This window comes from Scophthalmus maximus, chromosome 10 (genome assembly GCF_022379125.1).
Source record: "Scophthalmus maximus strain ysfricsl-2021 chromosome 10, ASM2237912v1, whole genome shotgun sequence".
Classification (NCBI taxonomy): domain Eukaryota; kingdom Metazoa; phylum Chordata; class Actinopteri; order Pleuronectiformes; family Scophthalmidae; genus Scophthalmus; species Scophthalmus maximus.
This window is the reverse complement of record NC_061524.1, coordinates 12,456,920-12,481,185: the sequence shown is the minus strand read 5'-3', so window position 1 is coordinate 12,481,185 and position 24,266 is coordinate 12,456,920. Positions and strand designations below refer to the sequence as shown.

The following is a 24,266-nucleotide window of genomic DNA, read 5'->3' as shown; positions in this document are numbered from 1 at the left end:
AAAAAACAGCAGTACACGCTGCAAATTAAAGATCCCGTCTCACACAAAGTGCTCAGATCCAGTGATCCTCCTCCCGGCAAGATTTGAAGCTACTTCAGGGCTTTCAAAGTGATGAGGTGGGCGTGCTGAATGGGAGGCACCCTGCGTTTGTGTGTGAAGGATGAGGAGTTTTTAATAAGAGCACAGGAATTCCAGGAGCAATTACACGTTCAAGAGCAACACATTTGTTTAACATCGCTGCCAATACAGTCATCTGCTTCGTAGTGCTCCTCCCATGGGGCAAGCAACATTTTATGTTCAAAATAGGCCGCAGGGCAAAAAGCCGAAGCCATATGGTTTCTGTCATTAAGTTTGTGGTCCAAAATAAAGAGTGCATGCAGTCCAGCTAATGTAAAAGTAAATGCTGTCTACAAACTGAGTTTATGAACAAAGTTTGTGTGGTTTTAATAGTTGTATGGCAATAGGTCGTCAATGCAATTATCTTTTAATCAGTCACCACTTCCACAGGTCTTAATAACAATATGACTCTCAAAATATGCCACGTTCTTACAGACATGCCACTTTTATAAAAAAAATACAATAACCCAAAGAAGAAAGACCCTGCTCAGTGGTATTAATTTTTTTTAACCCCGTCATCAAGTGCACCAACCTCCTCACAATATCTCAGCGTAAAATTACTCAACTGATTTGTACAATTAATTTTGTCACTGATAACTAAAATTGTAGATGCAAACACCACTATTGTTATCAAGTAATGATTTTCATTTGGCCATTAACAAAACAGCAACAAAACCATGTATTTTGTTTATTAAATTCTTAATTTTTGAACCAAGAACTGACACTGTAGTTCATAAGACACACATATTAATTTTATTCATTTTACTTTACTACAGTTTTGCCTCCTGACAAGATACATATTAAAGTGAAGCTGGTACCTGCCATACAGTAGATAACTACCCTCCTATCAGCATACTGAAAAAAAAGACTTCCCTTCTCTTCTTGTCTTTTAACAACTGCGTGCTTTTCAAAACAGTAATGTTTATTGTCGCTTAAACAACTTTCTCTTTTCTGTGTTCTTCTCTTCGCAGGAAAAAGGAAACATTGCCGTTGTATTTAATGTCGGAACAGACGACATTAATATTGAGGAGACGTCAAAGTTTGTAAATGACGGAAAGTACCATATAGTGAAGTTTACGAGGAGTGGGGGTAATGCCACTCTGCAGGTGGATGACCTGCCAGTCATTGAGCGCTACCCCACAGGTGAGTCAGCCACTCGGCCTTTAATTACACCCGCCACCGCTTAGAGGCGATGAAATGGCCGAGAGATTATCAAGCCAACATTGTAGCCTTATCTCTCTCAGGATGTTTTATGTTGACTTGGCATGTGCTTTAATTGCTTTTTTATGTTTCTGTTTCCAGCAGCTGTTTACGAACAATACCAGTGTTGTTGAGTTTTTTTTTTCCTCGTCTCCAACGTTTATCACTTGACAAGAGTCGATACTGTGAAACATCCCAGGTCCATGTAGATTGGTTGCACTTAAGAAACCCCATAGTCTAAATATAAACTGTTGAACAGGGCAGCCGCCCACCCCGTCTGCATCTGCGTTATCCCCACATACATAAGTAGATCCTCCTACAGCGAATGTTCACAGTAAGTCAAATCAATAGGCTATTTACAGACAAATTACCACTTTTATTGTGGCAAGTAATTGTGTGCCAGCTCAGTATTTATTTCTCTGCCGATACAGTGGATTGATTGAATTAAGGCGGCAGAGTAGATGAACCCGTAATAACACGGTCAAACTAAATGAATTACCTCAGTTAATCAGTTGCTCACACAGAATACCAGGTATGATAGTTTTACACTTTGCTATTATTAATTTTCACACCACACAGCGAACCACAGTTATTCATAGACACAAATGAGGCTGCGTTGATTTTTGCTGCCATTAGTGTCACTGCTAATAATAAGATCTGTGCAGCACTTTTCATGAAGATTTTTCACAAGTCAGTAGAATATGACTTCATTTATAGACAGTACATCCCTGAGTATTTAGCAACTGAAAAATTATAATATCTGTAATGAGTTCCACAACTGGAATCCTTGATTTGGCACTTTGTGGGTAACGGATACATTATGCATGAATCTAACTTTGCGCACAGAAGAGTAGATTCATTATGGGCATAAATGCATTGTCTGTGTCCTGATATTTTTTGAGGAAAATATAATGCAATCTATTGCTGGAAATGGAAAACAAACTCAGCAACACTGATATGTCTCAATAGGATGTCAAACTGTTGGTAGTATGACGGCTCTCAAAAATAATTTAAATGCCACCGCTTGTGTTTTTGAAATCGTTAACTTTTCTTAACTGCTTAAAGGCTTTGACAAAGGCTATAGAGGATTAAAGGAGTTTGAATATGGATGCTCAAAACATAAACAGCAGAACTGCTGCATTCACTGCACCATATTAGAAGCTGTTGTCTTCTGAACGTGCATAACATGACTTGGCAACAGGACAAACGGGAAATATTCAACCTGTCTCTCCCCTTTTTGCATAATGTTTGGTGACCTTTTTAGCTATGACCAGTGCATTCATCCAAATGAAAGAGGGTTTTATGACTGGGACTCAATCCTCGCTGCTTGCCTCAGGTGGGAAGGGGAAGCTAATGGCTTTTGACATGTCGTGGACATGGTAGAATGCACAGCAGGGTTAAATGCCTTGATGCTAACATCTCAATCTTTAAACAACACAGACCTCCAGTCCCAAAACATATGATACATACAGATGTCACAAACCAAAGTAAAGTCATTGGACGATATAATGCCCCGTAAAGGACAGAGCACAGTACATGTAATATTTGTTGTTAACAGATCGTAAGTGGCAACTACATTTGCATATTTTGAACATTATTACTCTTTTTTTTGCTCAATGTTTTATCAAATTTACAAAAACGATCAAATAATGAATTCCTCTTGTGATAAGTGCTGAGCTTTAAATGCTGCAGGGGGAAAAAGTGACCAATCTCATCCCCACTATCCATGTGTCAGTGACAATGCCAAGTCCAGCTACCTTATTAGGCCCATTGCAGACTAATTACATCTAATCACAATCACCGCGCAGTTCCTCCCCACACCCCCAGCACACAAAGCCATTATTCTCTCAGTTCGCCTGTAGTTTGATTAGTATCCATGTATCCCTCTAACGCACTCATAATAGCAGCCCTCAGCCGCTCTTAGGCCACTCACAGATCAACAGTGATTATAATAAGAGTCGACAGCAAAGATAAAAATGATGGCTGGAGAGTGAGAAAGACAGAGAGGAGGAGATTATATGGGAGGGAGCAATCGTTCTCAAACAAAGAAATAATTGCTTCACCAGGGCCTATATTGCTGTCCTCGTAATCTCATTAAAAAGTCTCGTACTACATACTTATGGGCCATTAAAAGTCTTTAGCACAATTATTAGAATGCCACACGCGCGCACACACACACATGACTAGCTCTCTTCTTGTTGTAGTACAGTTCTCTTTCCTTTATTCTTGTCCTGCTTTCATTCTGTGCCACGCACAAAAGACTGGGCAGCAGCAGAAAAAGAAAAAAATAGAAAAAATTCAGCCCCTTCTCCAGAGTCTTGGCCATGGAAGTAATACCATCACAATGGTGCTGCCAGGCCCGCAGGGTACAGTGCAGTATTCTATCCGAACTCAATGAACACACGCCGCACACAAAGATAATGTAGAGGTCCCTGGCCTTATTCTTTTACTGTTATCAGAGCGTGATGCACTTACAGAGATCTCTGTCCCTCACTCCACTCCTCTCAGCTCTCAGCTCCCTCCCTTCTATCTGTCCAACCCTGCCCACCCCCGTCAATCTCACTGTCTGTCCTGTTTTTTCCACCATGCTGTGTGCAGTCTGATTTGTGGGATAAAATTGGAGGAGGGTTGGCTTTATCCATCGGAGCTCCATCCTAACTCCTCTGGCTTCCCCTCTGTTTTATCCATGAGCCTTTGCAACCCATTGGAGAAGCAGTCATCACTGAGATTGCTTAAAAATGGTGAAATGCCTGCCACAGACAGAGAAAAAAAAAAAAAGGAATAATAAAAATAATAGACAGATTTGTGTAGGTCCCTCTTTCCTAATTCTCCCGGCTCGATGAACAGAGGAAGCATTTGCATATTTGTTCATTTAATGTGGGAGTGTCCTGGGGCTTGTAATGAGATAAAGCTCCCACCTTATCTGACCACTTTATTAACAAAAAAGAAAACAAGTGAGTGAGGGCAAAGCGGGTCGACTGGGACGGCTCAGCTGAATCGCTGCTGTCTGGCGGACGAGATAAGCCGGGCAGTCCCATGCCAAACCAAATCACCGCTCGGCAGCAGTCGCAGGATCCACACGCGCGGGCTCGATGAATGGGGCTCTGCTGCTGCATCGACGCCAGGGGAAGTGCATTGTTCAACACTCCGGTGTCCCACAGTGGGGATCGATACATGATCAGACCTTGATTATATCCACACTTAATTAACCTCAGTAAAAGCTTAGACCGAGTGTGGCACTGGGGTGCAGAGCCAAACAGATACAGCTCTGCTGTCTTTGAAAATAGAGAATGTTCTTGCAAAAAAAGTAGAGGATTCCGGCCCGGCCGCACACTGTGTGTGTGCTGCGCGTGTGCGCGTGCGCGTGCGTGTGCGTGTGCGTGCGTGTGCGTGTGTGTGTGTGTGTGTGTGTGTGTGTGTGTGTGTGTGTGTGTGTGAGAGTGTGTGAGTGTGTGAGTGTGTGAGTGAGTGAGTGAGTGAGTGAGTGAGTGAGTGTGTAAACTGCCAAGGAACTATGAGAGCATACAGACATATACAGTATATATATATATGTAATTGATGATGTTATATATAATTAATGATGAGGACAATTCCATTGTAATGACTGTTCTTCAGTCAAAGCTCGTGTCCTCACCGTCCTCCCAACGGCTGCAGGATGAATGTTCTCCACAGCCCAGTTTGATGCTGACTTCTCACACGAGGTGTCACAGAAGCAGGAAACACACAGAGCCGCAACATAGCTAACACCCCGTGACTGACGAATGGAGGTGACAGGAATTAGCTGGACCCATGAATGCTCCACGACAAGAGCAATCAATGGATTATTCATAAATGTAGCACGTGCTATATATATATATCGAAAGTGTGTGTGTGTGTGTGTGTGTGTGTGTGTGTGTGTGTGTTTGTGTGTGTTTGTGTGTGTTTGTGTATTCGTGTGTATTCGTGTGTGTGTGTGTATTCGTTTGTTTGTGCGTTGCATTATGCATAGTGCTCATGTGAATCAGGTGGTGCAGAGCTCTGCACAAGGGAAAATACAGTGTGTGTGTTTAACACCAGGCGGTATACACACGTCTCACAAGCTGAAAGCACCCGGAGGCTGGTGTGTGTTTTTGCATCCACGTACCTGAAAGTAGCTCACTGGCTTTCTAACTTGCAGCATGAATTAAACGTACCGGTACTCCTCCGTCATTTTTAGTTACAACAATAGTGGCCAACCATGAAACTTTTAAAATAAAAGTACCAGTGATATCATACAGTTTGAAGGGACTAACACTGTGTGTTGTCTGCTTAGCCCAAAGCTTGATGTAGTTTATTCATCTGTGCCTTAGAGCTCAGTTCTTGTCTAAACACTATTTTAAAAAAATCAAGTATGTATTGGTGACCCATCTTTAAAGATGTGTGTGAATTCAAACTAAAGATCAAAAAGACATTGTTTTTCTTATTGGTATGTTGAAATGACCTGATACATGCTGTAAGACCTTCAGAAATATGAGAAATAAATAGATTCACTAAGCTCGTGTCCGCTGAAACTGAACTCAAGTAAGACTTGGAGATTCACATCAGATAATATACGTTGTGTGCCTGTGTGGCTCTGTTGTAATGCAGAGTCTATCCCCTGCGTCAATGCTGAGGGAGAAGTGAGAGTTCCACTTAATCTCCTTCAGAACCCTTTGTGCTCCGGTCTGGCACAATCGACTGCAGCCGAATTCCATGAGCTGGATGGACGAGCTCTGAACCCTTTTTCTGTGTATCTGATCCTCTACAGTAATTTGAGTTGATGCCATTAAAAATGTTCCCTTTTATGCGTCTTCTTACCTCCAAGACCTTTCATCAGACTGACTGTGCATCTGTTACAAGGTTACCTCCTTTCTTCCGTGCCCGTGCGAGATCCTTTCCTCTTTGGAAGCCGTTCTGCCCCAAATCGTTGTTAGCTACCTGATCTTTTATCCGCCAGAACTGAATTAATATAGTTGATGGGACAAACATTGTCAATCTGCCGGAAGAATGGAGCAGACTGAATTCAATCTCAGCAGACAATACCACAGGGAAAAGCACTCAGAGACAGTGCCACTTTGCTGAACGTCTTCCGTTCTGGGGAGGTTATTGTCCTTGACAAAAGGGTCATGCAGAGTTTGCCCTCATCAGTGCCAAAATGCCCCTTCAGTCTTAGAGGAGAGCTGTTTTGTTCTGTAGCCGCTCCGTCTCTCTCTTGACACTAATTTGGTTTACTCTCTAAATACTGTTGAGAAACTACTTGTCATTGCGTCATCTGTGTGCATTGATAAGACGTTGCCTTCTTTATGACTAGTAGCTTTTGTCAAAGCCGTTTTGTTAATAGGGTCGACAGTGATTGTTCCTAATCTGACATTGTCCTCTGACTAGACACTCTGAATGTATATTGTGTTAACTGTTGCGTTGCAATCAGCCTGTTATTTATTGTCAATTAGGCTATTTATAAATGGGGTGGGCATTTGTAATATGTTCAAGTTAAATTGTGTTATCCTTTAAACCATAAAAGGTTGATTAAACAATAAATTTAAATGGTGTTCTTTTTGAAACTGTACATAACTAGTTTAAAAGCCAGTTAAAAAGCCGTGGAGGGTAATGATTAATGGGATGGAATATTTGGGTAAAGATTTTGTAATGGAAATGTAGAAAGTTGTGATTTGGGTTGGTTTATAACGTAGTTATATTAACCTAGATGAAACGTTTGCGTGCTAGTTGAATTATTTTTCAATTAATATAGGCCTAATTTGTTGTCTAAAATAAAATAAAATGAGTGAAGTTGGTTCAAATAATGTTTTATCGTAAATATTGTTGTTTTTTTAAATATACAAAACTTTTTAAATATAAAAACCTTGTGCAGTTGTATAACTCCAGCATTAAGTATGAACATTTAACCTTTGACCTTACAGATTGTAACCAATGAAATGTCTCTTTAAACTTTAAAGGCAACAATGATAACGAACGCCTGGCGATTGCTAGACAGCGAATCCCATACCGACTTGGTCGAGTAGTTGACGAATGGCTACTCGACAAAGGTAAAATCACTGATTAAAATTTCAAATAAAATAATTTGATCATAACCCAGTTGTAGCACTATTTTGTAAATAATAAACGTAAAAAAATTAATGTTCAGTAAAACTTTAAACACAAAATGATTTGAACAGTTAAATTTAATTTGTAGTGTTTCATACTTTTCATAATAATGTATTTATTTGATAGATGTCAGCTGTTTTAATACGTGTTTATTGTCAACTTAAGGTTAAAGGGACTGTAAATATGAATTTAAATCCACTTACTGAAGTAATATCAGCATTGTTAAAATGTCTTTAAATTACTGAAGCGTTTTGCTATGTACTACTAAATGATACATTTAAAATTAGTTGCTAAGTGTTTTTTGAAACACTTTTCTTATTGCCATTTGACCTTTATGATTAAACGGCGAGCAATGATAAATAGTGTGCAATATGAATTGGCATAAGAATTTTGAGTCCCTTTAACATACATTGTAAATATGTATAGGGCATTAGATGAAAGAACTGTAATATAAAACAAACTGAGTGCATGCTTTGTTTTTTATAGTTCAATAACTAATTCATATTTTTCACCTTTAATGTGAAATGAGCCCTATCATTTCTATGTTCTGTTTGTTTCTGATTTGAGTTGTAAAAGTTCTCTTCACTATTTTTTTTTGTTTTTTTTGGTTTGTTTTCATTTACCATGTGCCAAACCATATCCATTCAAAATTGATTTTGCCCTGGTAGCTTTTGCTAAAAGGACGAACGTTTTTTAAATTCCTTAAAGTGTCTCCTGGTTTCCGTGAGGCTGTACACAAGAGAAGTCAATTTCTCTCTGCCTGAAGCCATTTATTTATTTTATTTTATTTTTTCATGTTTGCGGTGGTCAGTTTGTAAATTGTGACATTTGACGGAGAAGTACAAGATAACATATACCAAGCATAATGAAATGTATGTTTTTATGTAGACAAAGGCTTTTATATTTCCCAGGCAATTTCCCGCAAACAAATTGTCCATTTGTATTCCTTTCAAGATTACGTTATCTTTTCGAGTGTAGTTAAATCTTTTGCATTCCCATAACATTACTACCATTGAATAATCCTCCTTTCTCTTGCTATTTTAGATTTGACTGCCATTTTAGCAAAGCTGCATTGATTTTCTAAACCCTGTGCTTTTAATTTATGTTTTTTTTTTCTTCTTTTCATAGACATCTCATCATTAGAACTGCAATAAATTACCAGGGTTTGCCTCCACAACCCGTAATTTATTGGTTTCATTAGCCATTGGGCAAATAATCTGCCTTTCTGTCTTATTTTTTTCACTAAGAGTGGCTGAGTCATCAGTTCAACATTTGTGTATATATGTAACATTCTTTTCCCACAGGGCGGCAGCTTACAATCTTCAACAGCCAAACCACTATACAGATTGGGGGCTGGGAGCGAGACCGAAGTCGATCGTTTCAGGGCCAGCTTTCGGGCCTCTACTATAATGGCCTAAAGGTGTTCAACATGGCCGCAGAGGGCGATCCTAACATTAAGATCCAGGGCAGCGTGCGGCTCGTGGGGGAGTCGCCCTCCTCTATCACGCCACAGTCGAGCACCACAGCCAACCGCTCGGAGACGTCCACGTCCATCATGGAGATCACCACCACCACGGCGTCCAGCAGGCGAGTCAAGCAGACGACCCCACGAGAGCCCCAGCAGGTAAGATCATCTTGAAGCGCTTCCGCTTGGAAGCGACAGTCGCACGTGTCATTATCGTCTCCACTTGATCCGTTTGGAAATTGTTACAAAGCACAGCATGAAGTTAAGCACATCCTGGATTAACATAATACATTTGATCACCGGGCTCTTGAGGAATATATGCCTTAATTTATTGTGTCACATCTTTCTCCTCCTTGAGTTTTCTGACACAAAATCCGAAGAAGAATAAATCCATTGTTCCACAGATATAAGAAGCAGCACAGCGCACAGCTGAGCATTTTCACCCCACATATGGCACCACCGTGGCCTGTGCAGCAGCGGCGTATTACTTCGCCAACGTCACAATGTGCGACTAGACAATGCAAAACAAATTGTGTGTCCTATCAAATGAAATGGTCATCAGACCATTTCTCATACAGTCTCTGCCAGAACAGAAGACATGTCTTCCAACACAACAGCAGACATGGATTTACAATCCAAAATTGTTTCCATAAGGATTAATCACTATGCCATTCACAAATATCTTTGTGTCTTAAACTAATTCAAAGTAAAACAGTAGTAGAATTTATTCCGCTGAGTTCTTGAGTTTCTCACAGTAGAAATGTGAATCGAAGAGTTTTCTTTTTCACTTCCTGGAATTCGCAAACAAACCAGTGTCTTTATTTACCGGCAACAAGCATTGCTGACAGAACCTCATTAGAATCGAGGATTACCTGCGCACTGAACAAAAGATAGTATTGACTCATTTAGGTCACTAAGAAGAATAGTTTCTTTCAATTGTTTTTTTTTTATTTTTTCATCACAACCAATATAATAATAGTCAGAAAATTAGAAAAGGCCTCCATGAGATGTTGGTACGCAACAAAAATAGAAGCATCACGACCCACAGGAAGTGTCCATCCTGTGCAAACAATCAAAAAGCAGCCTCATTGATAACTGAGAGACGTTCTTCAGTTGTTATGGAGCCATAGATCCTCTGTGGTAGCAGAATTGAACACACATACAAAGTTATACATTTAACTCATTCTGGATTAATCGGATTGGGAAAAGGAAGATCATATCATCTCCGGGTGGGGGCGGGTTTATGACTTCATATTGAAAAATATACACGGCATCAAAATTATTTGATTTTAATTCCTTTTTGACTTTTCTTGTATTTATAGTCTCTCCAGAACAACTCTCACATCTGTTTATTTTAAAGATTTTAGAAGGAAAAAAAGTAATTCTGTGTTGATTGGTTTCGTTCTCCAGAAGTAACGCCCATTGAAACCAGTATAAATATATAATGGATCTAATGAAAGCATTGAATAGTCAGGAACCATGAATGCTGATGTGTCTACGGAGTCAGATTTCATGTGCCCTCAGTATGCTTCTTTGGATAGTTTGTCATATACCTTTTTGTGCAGTTGAAAGTTATGCAAAGTTACAAAGGCAAAAGTCCTTCTCTCCCACAGAAAATACTGCTCCTCAAGTGCCTGTAACACGTCACTCCTGCTTTTGTATTATGGAGCTTTTTAAAAGGATCAATTATATAATAATTATGATTATAATTGGGTTAAGCATATTGTTTAACGTACACCTCATATTATGATACGACAAACTCCCTCAGATTTCAGTTCAGCAGCAGTAACAACCCCACATTACTGGCTGTCCTCTACACTCCCTCTCTCCCTCTCGCTGACCTGAGACCATCATAACAGTTTGTGAAGGGGTCGGCAGATGCTGACAAATAATACAATCATAAATATCGATCCGGTGGAATGGTTATTCTCTCAGGCTCAGCATGGTTTCTGAACCGTTGCAGGAGCGTGTAATGCAGGCGAAATATCAGACGATAGACTATAATTATATCCCAGCTCCATGCACTGCTATAAATTGCCACCAGGGAACCAAGAGATTGGCAGGAAGAAACAGGCTGGACAAGATGGATGCCTGTCTTTTTCAGGTCTTTTCATCTGGAGAGAAATAAAGTAATATAAATGGCCGTGACGATTTACAAATAAAGTGTATTGCAGGGATATGCAATATGTGCATATTAATGCGCTTCTTTTGTGCTTTGGTTGTGATTTGATTTTTGGATATCAGCCTTCATGCGTATCAGATTTGGCTTGAATTGTTTCATCAGAAAGTGTTTGTTTTTTTGATGTAGGCAGTGTACAGTTAAATCTCAAGGGTTTATGGAGACTTCAGGGTCTACTTGTGCCTCTTGTTGTGAAAGTATTCAGGTGGTTTGTGTTGATGCGAGTTTACTGAAATGCATTTTGAGACAGGTGGTGTGCAGTCACATTATGTTTTAAAGTGGAACATAAAGGCCTGGGAGGAGGAGAATAGTCAAGGCTAACTGTCTTGGTTTAGGTGTTATCTAATGCATTCATGCAGACAAAAGGTCATTGGTTTAAAGAGTTGCTGTGCAATGTAGGCGGAGAGATGAATGAGGCATGCAAAAACGTGTGCGTTGGGAGATGTCAGTGCGTTCAGTTTGATTCAACGTGACACTCTTCCCACGGAGAGCTCCTGCGGTTCGACATCACTGTCTCAGGACACCGCGTTTAGAATGACAAGTCTGGACTGTGTAAAAAGAGATGGTGCGCTCACCGTCCTCTCCCTTGAATAGTCAGCATTTTAATCATTGTCCAGCTGTTCCACCTCCCCTCTGATGGCGACTGCAATCCAGTGGATGGTTTTATATCCTAAGAGCCTTCAAATACTGGGACATGCACGGCTTTATACTACGGCTGGCCTCCGTGAAAATGGAACGGCGACAGTAGTGCAGTAGGCCCCTAATCACTGAAGCTTGGTGAAAGTGGTGCTCAAGAAAATGTATCTCTGCCTGTCCAAGAGGGCAGCTGAGTTGAACATGAGAAGAAAGAAAGATCTTAGTCCTTTTGTTGCGCTGTCCTGTTGAAGTTACTCGTTGCTTTCAATATCACCCCTTACAGTAACGTTGAAATGGCAGTTAAAGCGCCTTTATCCTCCATAGTGTAAGATGTATCCAAGTGAAAAAAGGTTTGTGGGCCACATGTAATTAAAAGGATGATTTGATTCAAGCAAATTTGAATTGGATTGGAGCACTCAGATTTTGGAATGAAAAAAAAAACACATTCCTAAGACTTCCACCATCACCAGGAGAAGAACTTGTTCCTAATTATATCTTTCTGCTTGCTTAAACAACTCACCAGCTGACTATTTTTTACAATCTGGTTGGATCTACAGTAGATCAATCCAGTCAAAAATGTAATCTGACATTTTGACATTAACCAAAAGATAACTAAACATTAAAAAAGGTTATGTCCACAGCAATAGTGAGGGTATATATGTACATCTTTAATAATGTAATTTGTTCACTGATGAGTACACATGCTCCTATTCTGTGAATGCTGGTTTACCCTCCTCAAATTCTTGCTGTGCAAGAAAAATGGTCGAAATGGCAACACAATAAAAATCTTCCATGTGAAGCCGGCCCTATACGGGGTTTATCTATTTGCAATGGCCCACTTATTTCCTAGAGGGTATATAGTCAGTGCTAATCATCATTAGTATTAATGATTTTGAAGGGTCTGAGGGGAGTATGCCGTCTCAGGTGTCCCATCAAATAAGTTCTGGAAATGCTCGACTGGGATTATATTGTTATTGAATACTGCGAGCCTTGGCTTATGGGTAACATTACATTAATGTCATTCCTCTCAAAGCACTGGGTGTCCACTCATGCTTTATTAAGAAGGTTATCATCGTAGTGGATGCTGGCCTAATCAGTGAAGAAATGCACCATAGGGGGGAAAAAAAATCTGATAAGTCAGAATTGTTATATTAATAGTGGGTTGAAAAAGTTAATATGCTCAAGGGGTGATTAGGTTGATTAGATTTCAGGATTTTCAACCCACTCAAATACAGCTATAATAAGAAACAGCGACACTCGGGCCTTGATCGTACCTTTATTTTGATCAAATCGTAATGTTCACGGACTGAAACAATCTACACTTGGCTCAAATGTCCTCTGTAGTGGCTGTGTGCTTCTTGCCCTATGTGGGGGTGGTAGGTTTCTGTATGGGCCTCACTGTCATGCCTTAATGAAGTGTCTGCTCCCTGTAGCAGTGCCTGGTCACATCCAATTAAACCATAGAGCACTTGCATACGCCTCAACAAACAATGTACCCGCTGCTGTACATATACACCGAGACGTCATACTCACTCCTCTTGTCTGCTGATATGAATTGGACTTACTGCTTCCTGCAGCTTCATTTATATTTTGTCAAGGGAAATAAGTGATTCCCCCCATTGCACCTAAAGAAGCACGTTTTGTGCTAATTGGAGAGAAATTTGAGATATAGAGCACTGGATATGTGCTGATGTGAATTTGCAGCCCAAACTGCCAAGCCATACAGGTCTAATGGCAACGCTAGCTGCCAATGGTCGGGCACTTTCAGCATTTTGGTGAGCTAGCTCTCATTATTCTGCCTCTGTGGTCCCCAACAAAATGTATATATATATATATATATATATATATATATATATATATATATATATATACATATACAGTATGTATATATATATCAGTTTCAAATTCTAAAATACCTGGATATTAGGGGGTTAGGATATTGTGTTACGTATATTTTAAATATTACATAACATTTAACATATAGATAGATAGATAGATAGATAGATAGATAGATAGATAGATAGAAGTACTTTATTGATCCCAAACTTGGAAATTCCTGTGAAATTCCCATGATAGTAATCGGATATGATAATTATATCCACAAATATGCTTGTGATGTTTTGCAGTAAACACTGAAACATGGAAGCCAAAGCTTGGAGGGACAACAAAATGGACGGAAATGCCAAGCTGCAGACCGATAGCCTTTAATACCAGATGATGTTTAATCAAACCCCCACTCAAGGATATTAAATGGGGCCCCTGTGTAGCTGTTACCCTCCCAGAAAAAAATAAAGGAAAATAAAATCTTGAAAGCCTGCTATCTGGAAGAGCCATTGAGAGCTCTTGACAGTGATGGATCCTCATCTGCACTGCTCTGTATTATCAACCCTCGCCAGCACACATACAGTGTATAAATCTTACGAGTGGTCATAGTGTGAGGCTGTCATCCAGCACCAGGGCTGTCTGCAGGAGCCCCCTCTTAAGTAGGTGTTGGCTCCAGCGTCATGGAGAGACAAGGACACAATATTCCAGAAAGCAACCATAGTAAAGTACGGTGGCATGTGGTATACACTGGTGTTACTTGTGTTAAAAAAAACTTTTCAAGTGGTTTAAGAATAGAGGGTTTTGTTTTTTTTCAGCCTGTGTTAATAACCATTGTCCGAGTTTTAATAAGACAACATTAAGTATTTCTCTTGTTTGATACACACACAACAGTAATATCTGACTGTTTATGGTTGCTATGTTTCTTTTTTTATAGCTTGTTGCTGTTGGAAATTCCCAAAAATGCAGATTATAGCCTGTTCCTAGTGAGAATGAAGTGCCACTATGTCACATCATTGCCACCAAATAGCCAAGTGGCCCAACTATTCCTGAATTAACCTTAGGTGAGGCGGGTGTAACGACCGCTCAAGGGGAAACGAGGAACATTCAAAACACATTGTGCGGGGCCATTTCATTTGCACTCGCGGCACATGGTTCAGCTCCAGCTGAACTGGCTTGTAGTGGCTGTGTTTGTCTTGGTCCCTGAGACGAGGGGCAGAAACCTGGCCACTTTATAATTCGCAGGGATAATCGAATATTTGACATGCTGCACCGCTACGCCTTCAGTGCAGGGCTCGGCCGCCCCCCGTCCTCCCTCACTGGCCCTTACAAACACACTGTAATAAACTTAGTGTCACAGTAATCTTGCGGTGAAACATCTTCTGGAACTTAGCACCCAATACCTGTCCAGTCGGCAGCTTCTCTCCTTGTATTATCATCCATGCACTATTTCTCTTTATTGTATCCGGTACTACCTTAAGGGATCGTTGTGATTGTCCTGATACTGGTAGGGATTATTGTTTTACAAGCTAAGGCTGCCATAATTCTGCACAGCCTAGATTTAATACTAATCCTGCATTCATCAATATTCAGACCTGAGACTTATCTTGGGTATTAAGCACTCCTTAAGCAACTGCACACATGCAGTGCAGGTTCTTTAATTGTATTATATGATACCATTCTTGAGCTTAAAGATGTTTTGTCCCGCATTAAATCTGCAATGCATGATATCGGCTTTTCAATTTTGACATTGCCCCTCTGATCTTGAGGATAAATTAGACTGCGAGCAATTGTCTCTCAAAGCCAAATATACAACCATCATCATCCTGCAGCTTCATGCTGTAGATCTCACCTGCTAGTGGTGGATTTAAACTTGTATACATTTATGGTTAAGAGCTATGACAAGCTCTTTTTTTGCTTTTTAAATATGTTGCTCGTGTTACATTAGAGCCAGATCCGACTCATCTGGCTCCAGTCAGTGAACTATTTTTGTTGGTTCAGGTCACTGCAGTTTTTTTGTAGCTGTTTTCCACAGGAACATCATAACCTGTTATCCGAGGCCTCTAATAGCCTAAACTTGTGAGATGCAGTATAGTCTACATCCTGGACTCTGCCTTGTTTTATCCTTCTGTTTTACAAACAGTCTCATAGGGAGCGTACATTACCGTTCTGCGTAGACACTCTGTCAGTTTCCTAAACCACTATTTTACAGAATCGGCCATTTTGTTGTTGTTTCTGCATCTGCAAGTTTCTGTATCTCTAAGTTTCTGATTGTCTGAGATGGCCATCAGTCTCCCTGCATTTCAATTTCAGTTTTTACCAAGTTACTAAGCAACAGACCGCTCTCAACGGTACAGTAAGTTTTTGGATTGACAGGCAATTAGTCAAAAAGCTCTATTAAAAAAAATACAAGTATTTGAAAGGAAAGTGTATTTGTTAGATCTGCATTGTGAATTTGCAGGCAGTTAATGGTCCTGCTCAATTTATTGCAGGATGAAAAGCATAGGTTCACTTTGTTTGTTCATTCTGTGGTATTAGGAGTTGTACCCATCTGTGTTTGTGCCGCTGTGTAATCACGGCTCGTATACACTCCGCTCCCACTGCTGGATTACGTGAGAGCTGGTTTTTCTGTATGGGATTTTAGTTTGTTTGTTTGTTTTTTAAGTTGTCTTTTATTGCTTTTTGTTTTAGAGAGAGGAAAAATACCAGGATCTTGCAGCCGAATGATATGCAATTTGGCCACAAGTGAAAATGAAGTCTGACCTCCTCTTTCCCAGCAGATGTGGCAGTGATACACAAGTAAAACCACATCCTTTTAGAATGACATGAAATAAAAGGAAATTGTAAGGAGTTCCCTATAATATTAGTCCACTCCCCATCTTCCTTGATGTTTAAGATCAAATGTATTTCCTTCTCTTCAGTAGCATTTCTCCTTTGTGATTGATGCAGATCACAAAGAAATATTTTGATTGCGTTTGTGATGAAATACCATAATAGTAGTTTTTGTAGTTATACTTTTAAAAGTTATCCTTCGCTTGGATTCATCAAAGTAAGTGCTTCTTTTCCAATTACCTTGACGCAGAAATAGTGCACTTCTTTGTCAAAAAAACAACTGGGAGTCGTCTCAACACGCTTCCTTAAAAAGTGTAATACACACAGGTGTAACACAGACTGAAACATACAGTAGAAAGATGTTGAGTCTTTACACAGTGTAAACAGATACACTTTTGTACATTAGTATTCCTTCACTGTGTAGAGCAAAAAGGGAAATTGCTGATATGCAGAGGTGATTGTACTTTTTTTTCCCCTCTAGACTCCTTTTTCTTATTTGTGTTAATAGGAGCATTGCTTGTCACATTGTAAACCAAGTGGAACTGTTTCCCTCAACTCGTCTAGAGGCAGATCTTGTTGTAAGAAGATTTTTCCCTCTGTGTGTTCAGCAATTTAAAAGAAATCAGACACATGGATTAAGAAATAAGGAAGCATATGCTAACAGGGACAAGGTTTCATCTGCCAGGGTTCAGTCGTGTTGGGTGAGTCTCATTCGGGATATGCAACTGTTTAATGGACTCAAAGACATTCTGCAGTGTTCAGTGTCAGTACCCTGTGTGGTTGTGGTGCCTTCAATTATTCACAGAAAGAAAACATCCTTGGGATAAGATTTCCCCCTGCAATGCAGATGTATGGGCTTGTCCATCATGCTACTGAGACACTGTGAGCTTGAGGAGGAGGGGGGACCAAAGACTATCAAACAATTCACTTCAGTCACAGGTGCACTATTGATTTTTCAGGTTTTATTATATTTATTGTCTTTTATTCCCTTATGAAAACGCCTGGTGTCACCAGAAACAGAGAGGCCAGCGTGGATAATCCAATAGCCACATGACTGATAACAACAATCATTCAGTTTGAATCGCATGCACATGCAGACGGACCGCCCTCCCGAGCAGCAGTTGTGTGTCTCCCTGACCTCGCCGCCTTGCCCCTGAAGTTAGGTGTGTGTTTGTAGGTGGCCCTGGTGTGTGTCTGTGTGCTGCCCCAGCCCTGGTCATGGGTTTGTGCCCACCCAGTGCTGACAGATGGCAGTGGAGGTAACGCTGTAGACCTGCGGTGGCCCCGGGCCCGCCGCGTTCACTCCTGGCGACAGACCGTATCCATCATCTCGGCCTCACCGGGGGCCATTATGGAAACTGCCCTTCAACACAGAGCTCTGCTCACAGAGTCCACGTGTCTCGCTGATCCAGTCCACCTTGGCAGGGGTAAACACATTACATGCCAGTTCTTGTTGTCGTGCGTTCACATGACTTGACGAATGTTTTACTTTTATTTAATTCATGCTTTTGATTGCTGACAGCAGAAACAGGCTTGTGTTATTCGCCCATTGGGGCCCCAGGAGGCCTTGTCTTCCTTTCATGGTTTATTGTGTGCCCGCTTGTTTTAAAGGTTTAGAAATTCGCTGCAGCCCAGATCATCATACTTCCTGCTATTATTAGGCTAGTCGACAGAAAAAGCATCTTTGTTTGTGCAGGTTTCACACTGCTGGCAGCGTCACAGAGGACCACAGATTGTCCCACTAAGTCTGTTTGGATAACAACAATGAAGCCTACGCAGTGTGAATGTTTGTCTCTGTTGTTTTGTAAAGTGTTGGCTCTTGCGTGGAGGAGATACTGACACTGACAGCTTTACAGCATATTTTATAGACCATATTGTTGTCTCTCAGGACATTTGCTGTTATGATTTATTGAAACGGAAAATAGTCCTGGGCCAACTGTTGAACATGAGATACAATTTGTCCTCCGCTGCGGTGCTCCCACCTGCAAGATTGTGTGATCGGCTTGTTTATACATTACCGTACGTCCACGTGCACATCCCGTTTCCAACTGCTCATTGAGCTGTGTGCGCTCTATTTTTGAAAATGATTTGAAAAAAAATCTGGTAGATAGTTTCAGGCACATACTGGCACATGCATTGAAAATCCCCTTTATTAATGATAAAAAGCACTGCAAGTCAAATTTAACATTCACCGAAACGCTAATCATTTAATGTTTAATCCACAGATAAACTGAACTGCATATGGTTACCACTGCAGTATCTTGATTATCTTAATTCTATTTTTCTGTATCTTGAGAACCAGTGTGATAACTGGGTCTACATCTAGAGACAGCCTTAGATTGTGCTGTACACACATGGAGGTGGCTGGTTCTTGCAAGGAGCAGCCATCTTGATTTGGCAGACCCACAACATGATGGCCAGTTTAGGGATGCGGGGGGATAATTCAAAGTAACATCATTACCAGATAGATTTAATTAAGGTAAAAATGAATTTATGAAAGTCATGCTAGTCAAAGAAGCCTGTTAATTTGCCAAACAAGTGGACAGGAGAAAGGGAGTAACAGAGAAATGGCCTTTGTAGGAGAGTGGTAACGATCTTCTCCAACTCTTGGCAATGTTGTGTATTTATTTTTTCTCTATTTGCCAGGTTCATCGCTAAATGGCAAGTCAAAAATAGGAATGAAAACTGTCTGTACAGTTAATTAAGAGCAGATCAAGCCACGATTCCCCTGAACTCTGGCGTTAGCGCTGCTGGTGATTAAATTGTTTTAATTGAGAAACTTCATGAATGGTTCCGAATTCAGGCTTTCTACTAATTATTAGTTATTTTCATAATTTCCACCCTGAAATCCATCCACACGTCTTTTGTTTCCTCTCTGCTCATTATTTGATGGCGGTCACGCTCGGCTCTCTGTGAGTGACACATCTTCAGGACAGGAATCTGATTACGGTGGCGTTCTGAGGGAGCCACCGGCGACCTGGTCTGCTGGTGTAGGGCAAAGATGCTCTTCCTCTCTCTGCATGTCATGTTTTTGCAAACGTTACACTGGGGAATTAGACCCGAGTACATTCATCTCAGAAGTGATGGCATCTATATTAGGATGACAAATTTGCCCCTGTCACCCGATGAGGGACTGGGACTACATGTCAAGACACAGGTAAAGTCAGGAAGACAGTGATTTGTGGCCACGCTGCATATCTCCTCCTCTTCTGCTCTCGCTTTCATCAAAACACACACGGCCCCATGGTTAGATTTGTCATCTATTTTTAGATTTGTAGGGGAAGGGAACATGAAAATGAGGAATTACGCGGTTGCTTTGGATTGAGTCCAAATTATTTCCCCAAAAGGTGAAGTTGTATTTTAGAATTTTGAAAGAAAAAAGGCATGAGTACCAGGCATTCTCCAGTAATTGTTATTCCTCCCTCACTCCCCAGGTTATCCTTAGTGATATTCCTCCTGGGCAGTTCTCTGCTCTCAGGCCAGATTACTACCAAGACGAGCTACAGATGCGCGCAGAGCTCCAGATTCGATTTCAGATAACGAAAATATCAGGGCATCCAGAGGGGAAAATGCTTCAATGCCGACAGATTTCATTTATCTGAGAAGTGTGAAAGCGAGGATAAGGGGGAGGGACGAAGTCGACCATGTAATGCGGTACACTTCTTTGGAGCAGTGTTTATGCATAGGCGAGAGAGGGAAGAAATGAGAGAACAAGGGGGGGGGGGGGGGGGGGGGGGCGCGTAGGAGGTAGTAGGAGGCAGATAGTGTCTTATGAATTTCATATTAAGATTTTATCATTTAGACTATGTAGCTAACAGAAGGCATCCAGCCTTCTCCGCTGTAATCTGCTAGAAGCTGTATGCCTCGTGGCAGCCGCTCTCTCAGCTCTGCGAGGTGAGGGGACTGAAGCACTTGTCCATATTGTGCGCACATTATTTATGTGCGCACAATAATAAATAATAAGCACCATGCTTAATTAGCTATCAAAATATCAACAGATTATCATACGGCGCACAGAATGTCTTGAGTCTTGAGTTGTACGCGAGGACAAATTGGGCATCAGTCACACATGGTTCCCTCTGAGTCGCTGATTGACATGGCGACAGTGTGATGCCGACGCTGAATGGGAAATGGACTTTGTGTTTCCTCCTACGCAGCCAGACAACTTTTTCTGGTTGCCCCGGCGCCGGAGACGGAGCCGGATCATGATGCGCCGCAAGTGTTGAATTATCATTGAGGCCACGCGGGCGACTGTTCCTAGAGAATAAGTTGATGGAGGTCCTGAGGGGGACAGGAGGAGCATCTACAAAGCGGAGCAGCAGTGCCTTGAAGCAAGCACATTAAAGGAGTCCACACACAGCTCAGTGTTCCCAGGTCTCCAAGCGGGAGCGTGTTGTTACCAAGGGCATAGACGTGTACATTTCGAAGCCGCTCTACAATGACCTCATATCCACATCATCTGGTACAGCACACCCTAATACTCCTACATAAGTCCCTGCCTGTCCCATTGTGTTCCCCTCTTAATTGCAGCCTTTCGTTTTCCACAGTAGAAGCTTTTCGCGGCCTTGCAGCAGTTGACCTGTCACTTCTCATTGAGACGTGATGATGATGGTGTTTAACAGAAATAAATTCCTTTTTTTGTAAAGTAATTGTTTTCTATAATCTCTGTTCCTACTAAATGCATTTTACTCCTAATTTTGAAGTACAATGTATGGTTCAGGCTATAATACAAATGTCATCACCAGTCTGCTTGGGCGTGTATGTGTTTCTGTGTGAAACTATGCTTGTATGTTTTCACACTGTGCGCTGTGGGTGTACCAGGTGTGTGTGTGTGTGTGTGTGTGTGTGTGTGTGTGTGTGTGTGTGTGTGTGTGTGTGTGTGTGTGTGTGTGTGTGTGTGTGTGTGTGTGTGTGTGTGTGTGTGTGTGCGCGTGCCTCCCAGCACCTTGTTAGACTGTCTGGGGTGCGGTGACTTAAGCCTCGAGGAAGATGTATGGCAAGACAGAAACATGTGGGTACCAGGGGAGGAGATGCAGAGCCTCCGACCATTCTTTTTTTAATGACACTCTGATACTTAGCCTGAGGTCCAGTTGCAGCAACAGCTGCTTCGTTTTAAATAAAGCAAAGCCTTCCTCCCAACAGGGACAGTGTCTCGTAGCTGAGCAAATGAAAACAGCTGTCCAGCCACTGCCAGTTTTACACCATGGCATACACAAGCAGTCAAAACAGACAGAAGTAGATGCCAATTATTCGGCGATAATTGCCTTTGAGCTTTTTCGTATGAATTCTCCGTTGCTCTGAGGATTCACACGACCTGCAGAGTGCACTCGCTGCCCTGCTTAATGTCAATAATAATATAATCCATAACATAATGCCTCAGGTAAACTCTGGCAGCTCTAAATGCTGAATAAATATCTGATGTTCCTTAAACTACATCTTTGGAGCCATATAAACCAGGGTTGGTGTTTATCATTAAATTATGACATTCCTAATGCAATTCCGAAATGGATTTGGAAAGCTGTTCATCTCGACCATGACTATTATTTTCCCAAATTATATATTTATTGATGTATTTCTCTTTACTATTCATTGGAATAAGGCCGCAGCATATTAACTTCCAGACAGGTCAAAATCAAACGGTGTGACGTCAAGATGACTCGCGTGTTCCTCATCTGCTGTTAATTACGTGCAGATTTTGTTTAATAGCAGAACTTTGCTGTCGCGTCTGTGAACAAACGGCGCAGGAGCCATCTGTGCTCAGCGGAACACTCGTTTTACGTCCGACAGCATTTCAATAACATCCCAGCACTTCGTCTTTTCCTGAGAAAAGCCATGAAGCACCTGGTCTTGTTTGTGGCTCTTGTGTGTACATATTTTTAGTTTGTTCATTGACTGACGTGTTGTTTTTTTTGGCAGTGCCAGTCCTGAAGCCTCGTTGAATGCTTTGCTGAGAACTGCTGACGTTAATCCTCTTCAGTGAGGACATCTCCATTTCTTCTTTTTGAAACTGGCTGTTTGTTCATCTCCGCAGTCTCAGTGACACCATGCCGCCACACGTTAGAGCTTTTCTCTAACTGTTAACAAGCTCAGAGAATCCAGATGTTTTCAACATGTTGGCATCTCATTTGGATGACAAGTTCCCCACTCGCCATTCCCCATCTGGGCGATCTTGTGTTTCCCTTCTTCAAGCTTAGGTCCTTCACCAGAGGCCTAGCCATCACCATCAGTTTGGATCTGCAGGTCCCACGGGATTTTTAAAGGTCGTGAAATATATACACACACACTGTACTCACAAAAATCTGTTAGTGTTTGTTGCACAGCCGAGCTGTGATCTAATTCTAATGCTAATCCATTGTCTTCCAGCCCAGCTCAAATTTGTATGTCCATGATGTTAACAGCTTGGCAGACCAGCAGTAGGAAGAGTGTGGGTGAAGGCCAGGCAATACACTGAGCTGAACTCACAGTCTTAGAGGCCCACACGCCTTTATTATGCAGTTGGAATCTATTGAGCATCTGGGTCTAAATTATTCATCAACGTTGACCTAGTTCCAGGGTGCTAAGTTAGATACTTGGATGTCATCAGGCGTTCTGATAAGAGCTGCTGCTGCAGTGTGATGGCTGCCACGGCTAAACAGAGTCCCGTGGCAGCTCGGATCGTAAAGAGCACCGGCCACCATTTCGTTATTGTGGACTGTAGTTTTGTACATCAGAGCCTCTAGGTGCGCGGAGCTCAGTATAAGAACAGGGAGGCATTCTTCACCACGTGAGCCATCTCGATCTGCTCTCCCCGCCGCCTCCCTCCCTCACTCGCACTGGCACACTAATGATGTGTTGCTGCAGGAGTGAAGCTTAGGACAACAAACTCCTCCCAGTTAGTCTGTGCAGACTACAACTCTGCTCAGATCTGGACACCAGCAGGCCACTATCAGTGGAAATCAGTGGCAGCATGAGGAATAATGGCACACAGTCTGAGCAGGAGCCTGTGCAGAATACTGACTCCTCTGCCTTGAGAGCCATTTGGAGCTTTTGCTTGAGAGGCTGGTGCCAATTATGGACAAGCTATAAATAACATTTTTCAGCTTCAGTATTGGCCTTAAGTGGAGTCTTGAGTATACCCTTGATATGATTTATCCAGGATTATGATAAGATAATGGCAAAAGAAAAGAAAAAACATGAGCGCTATGCCAAGAACAGTATGAACAACCTTGTGGGGGACAGATTTTTCTTTTTTTTCAAACATTGCACTCATTGAGCTAATCATTTTCTCTGATATTTCAGCAAACACACTCACCATTATGCTGATGTTCCCTAAGCATCCCAATATTTTTCATTATTTCATTAAGTATTTCCTTCTGTGATTAAGGAAACCTTGCTCTGTTGGTATAAAAGCTGGTTATAGATGGGGACATAATTATTAAAACTGGAATAATAATTTTACAAGTAGTGTGGAGTTTTTCAAGATAGAAATATTCTGAGATTTTCATGCACATTAAGATCAATAATTGATTGGCGGATCAATATATTCAGAAAAGGTATTGGGATTTACACCAGATCTTAAGCAACAGATTTTGGACATTGAGTCAAAGTTATCGAGTTATTGTCGCCGATCAGCAGATGAAAAGAGAAATATCTTTTGCTAAACAAGAGCTTACTGTAAACGTGGACCAAAACAGTGCTTGCCAAAGAAAAAAGAGACAGAGAAAGTCGAAAGGCAAAAGAAAACAGCAAGCATCCTCAGAGGAATACATTACCGGGACAGCGGAGGCATGCTTCGTATAAAACCCTTCAGATGCCTCCGGTGTCCTTCTGACTTTCAGCACGTCTCCAAAGAGACATGTTGTGTGCCAGGGAGCATTCATCAAATTAGAACAGAGTGAAAACAATGTGAAAACCAAGAGGCTCTCCGCAGAGACATGC

At 41.4% G+C, this 24,266-nt stretch overlaps 1 protein-coding gene across 31 annotated transcripts in view; it reads left to right on the top strand.

The window, feature by feature from the left end:
* LOC118283604 (neurexin-1a) overlaps positions 1–24,266 on the top strand; it is a 231,974-nt gene that overhangs the window by 189,805 nt on the left and 17,903 nt on the right. For 21 of the 31 annotated variants that reach the window (XM_035605752.2, XM_035605794.2, XM_035605776.2 and 18 more), the window contains 3 exons: positions 1,089–1,260; positions 7,269–7,358; positions 8,721–9,040. In XM_035605752.2, coding sequence (XP_035461645.1) covers positions 1,089–1,260; positions 7,269–7,358; positions 8,721–9,040 — 582 coding nt within the window. The remainder of the gene's footprint in view (positions 1–1,088; positions 1,261–7,268; positions 7,359–8,720; positions 9,041–24,266) is intronic. The other 10 variants (XM_035605778.2, XM_035605784.2, XM_035605783.2 and 7 more) reach the window with 1 other exon arrangement.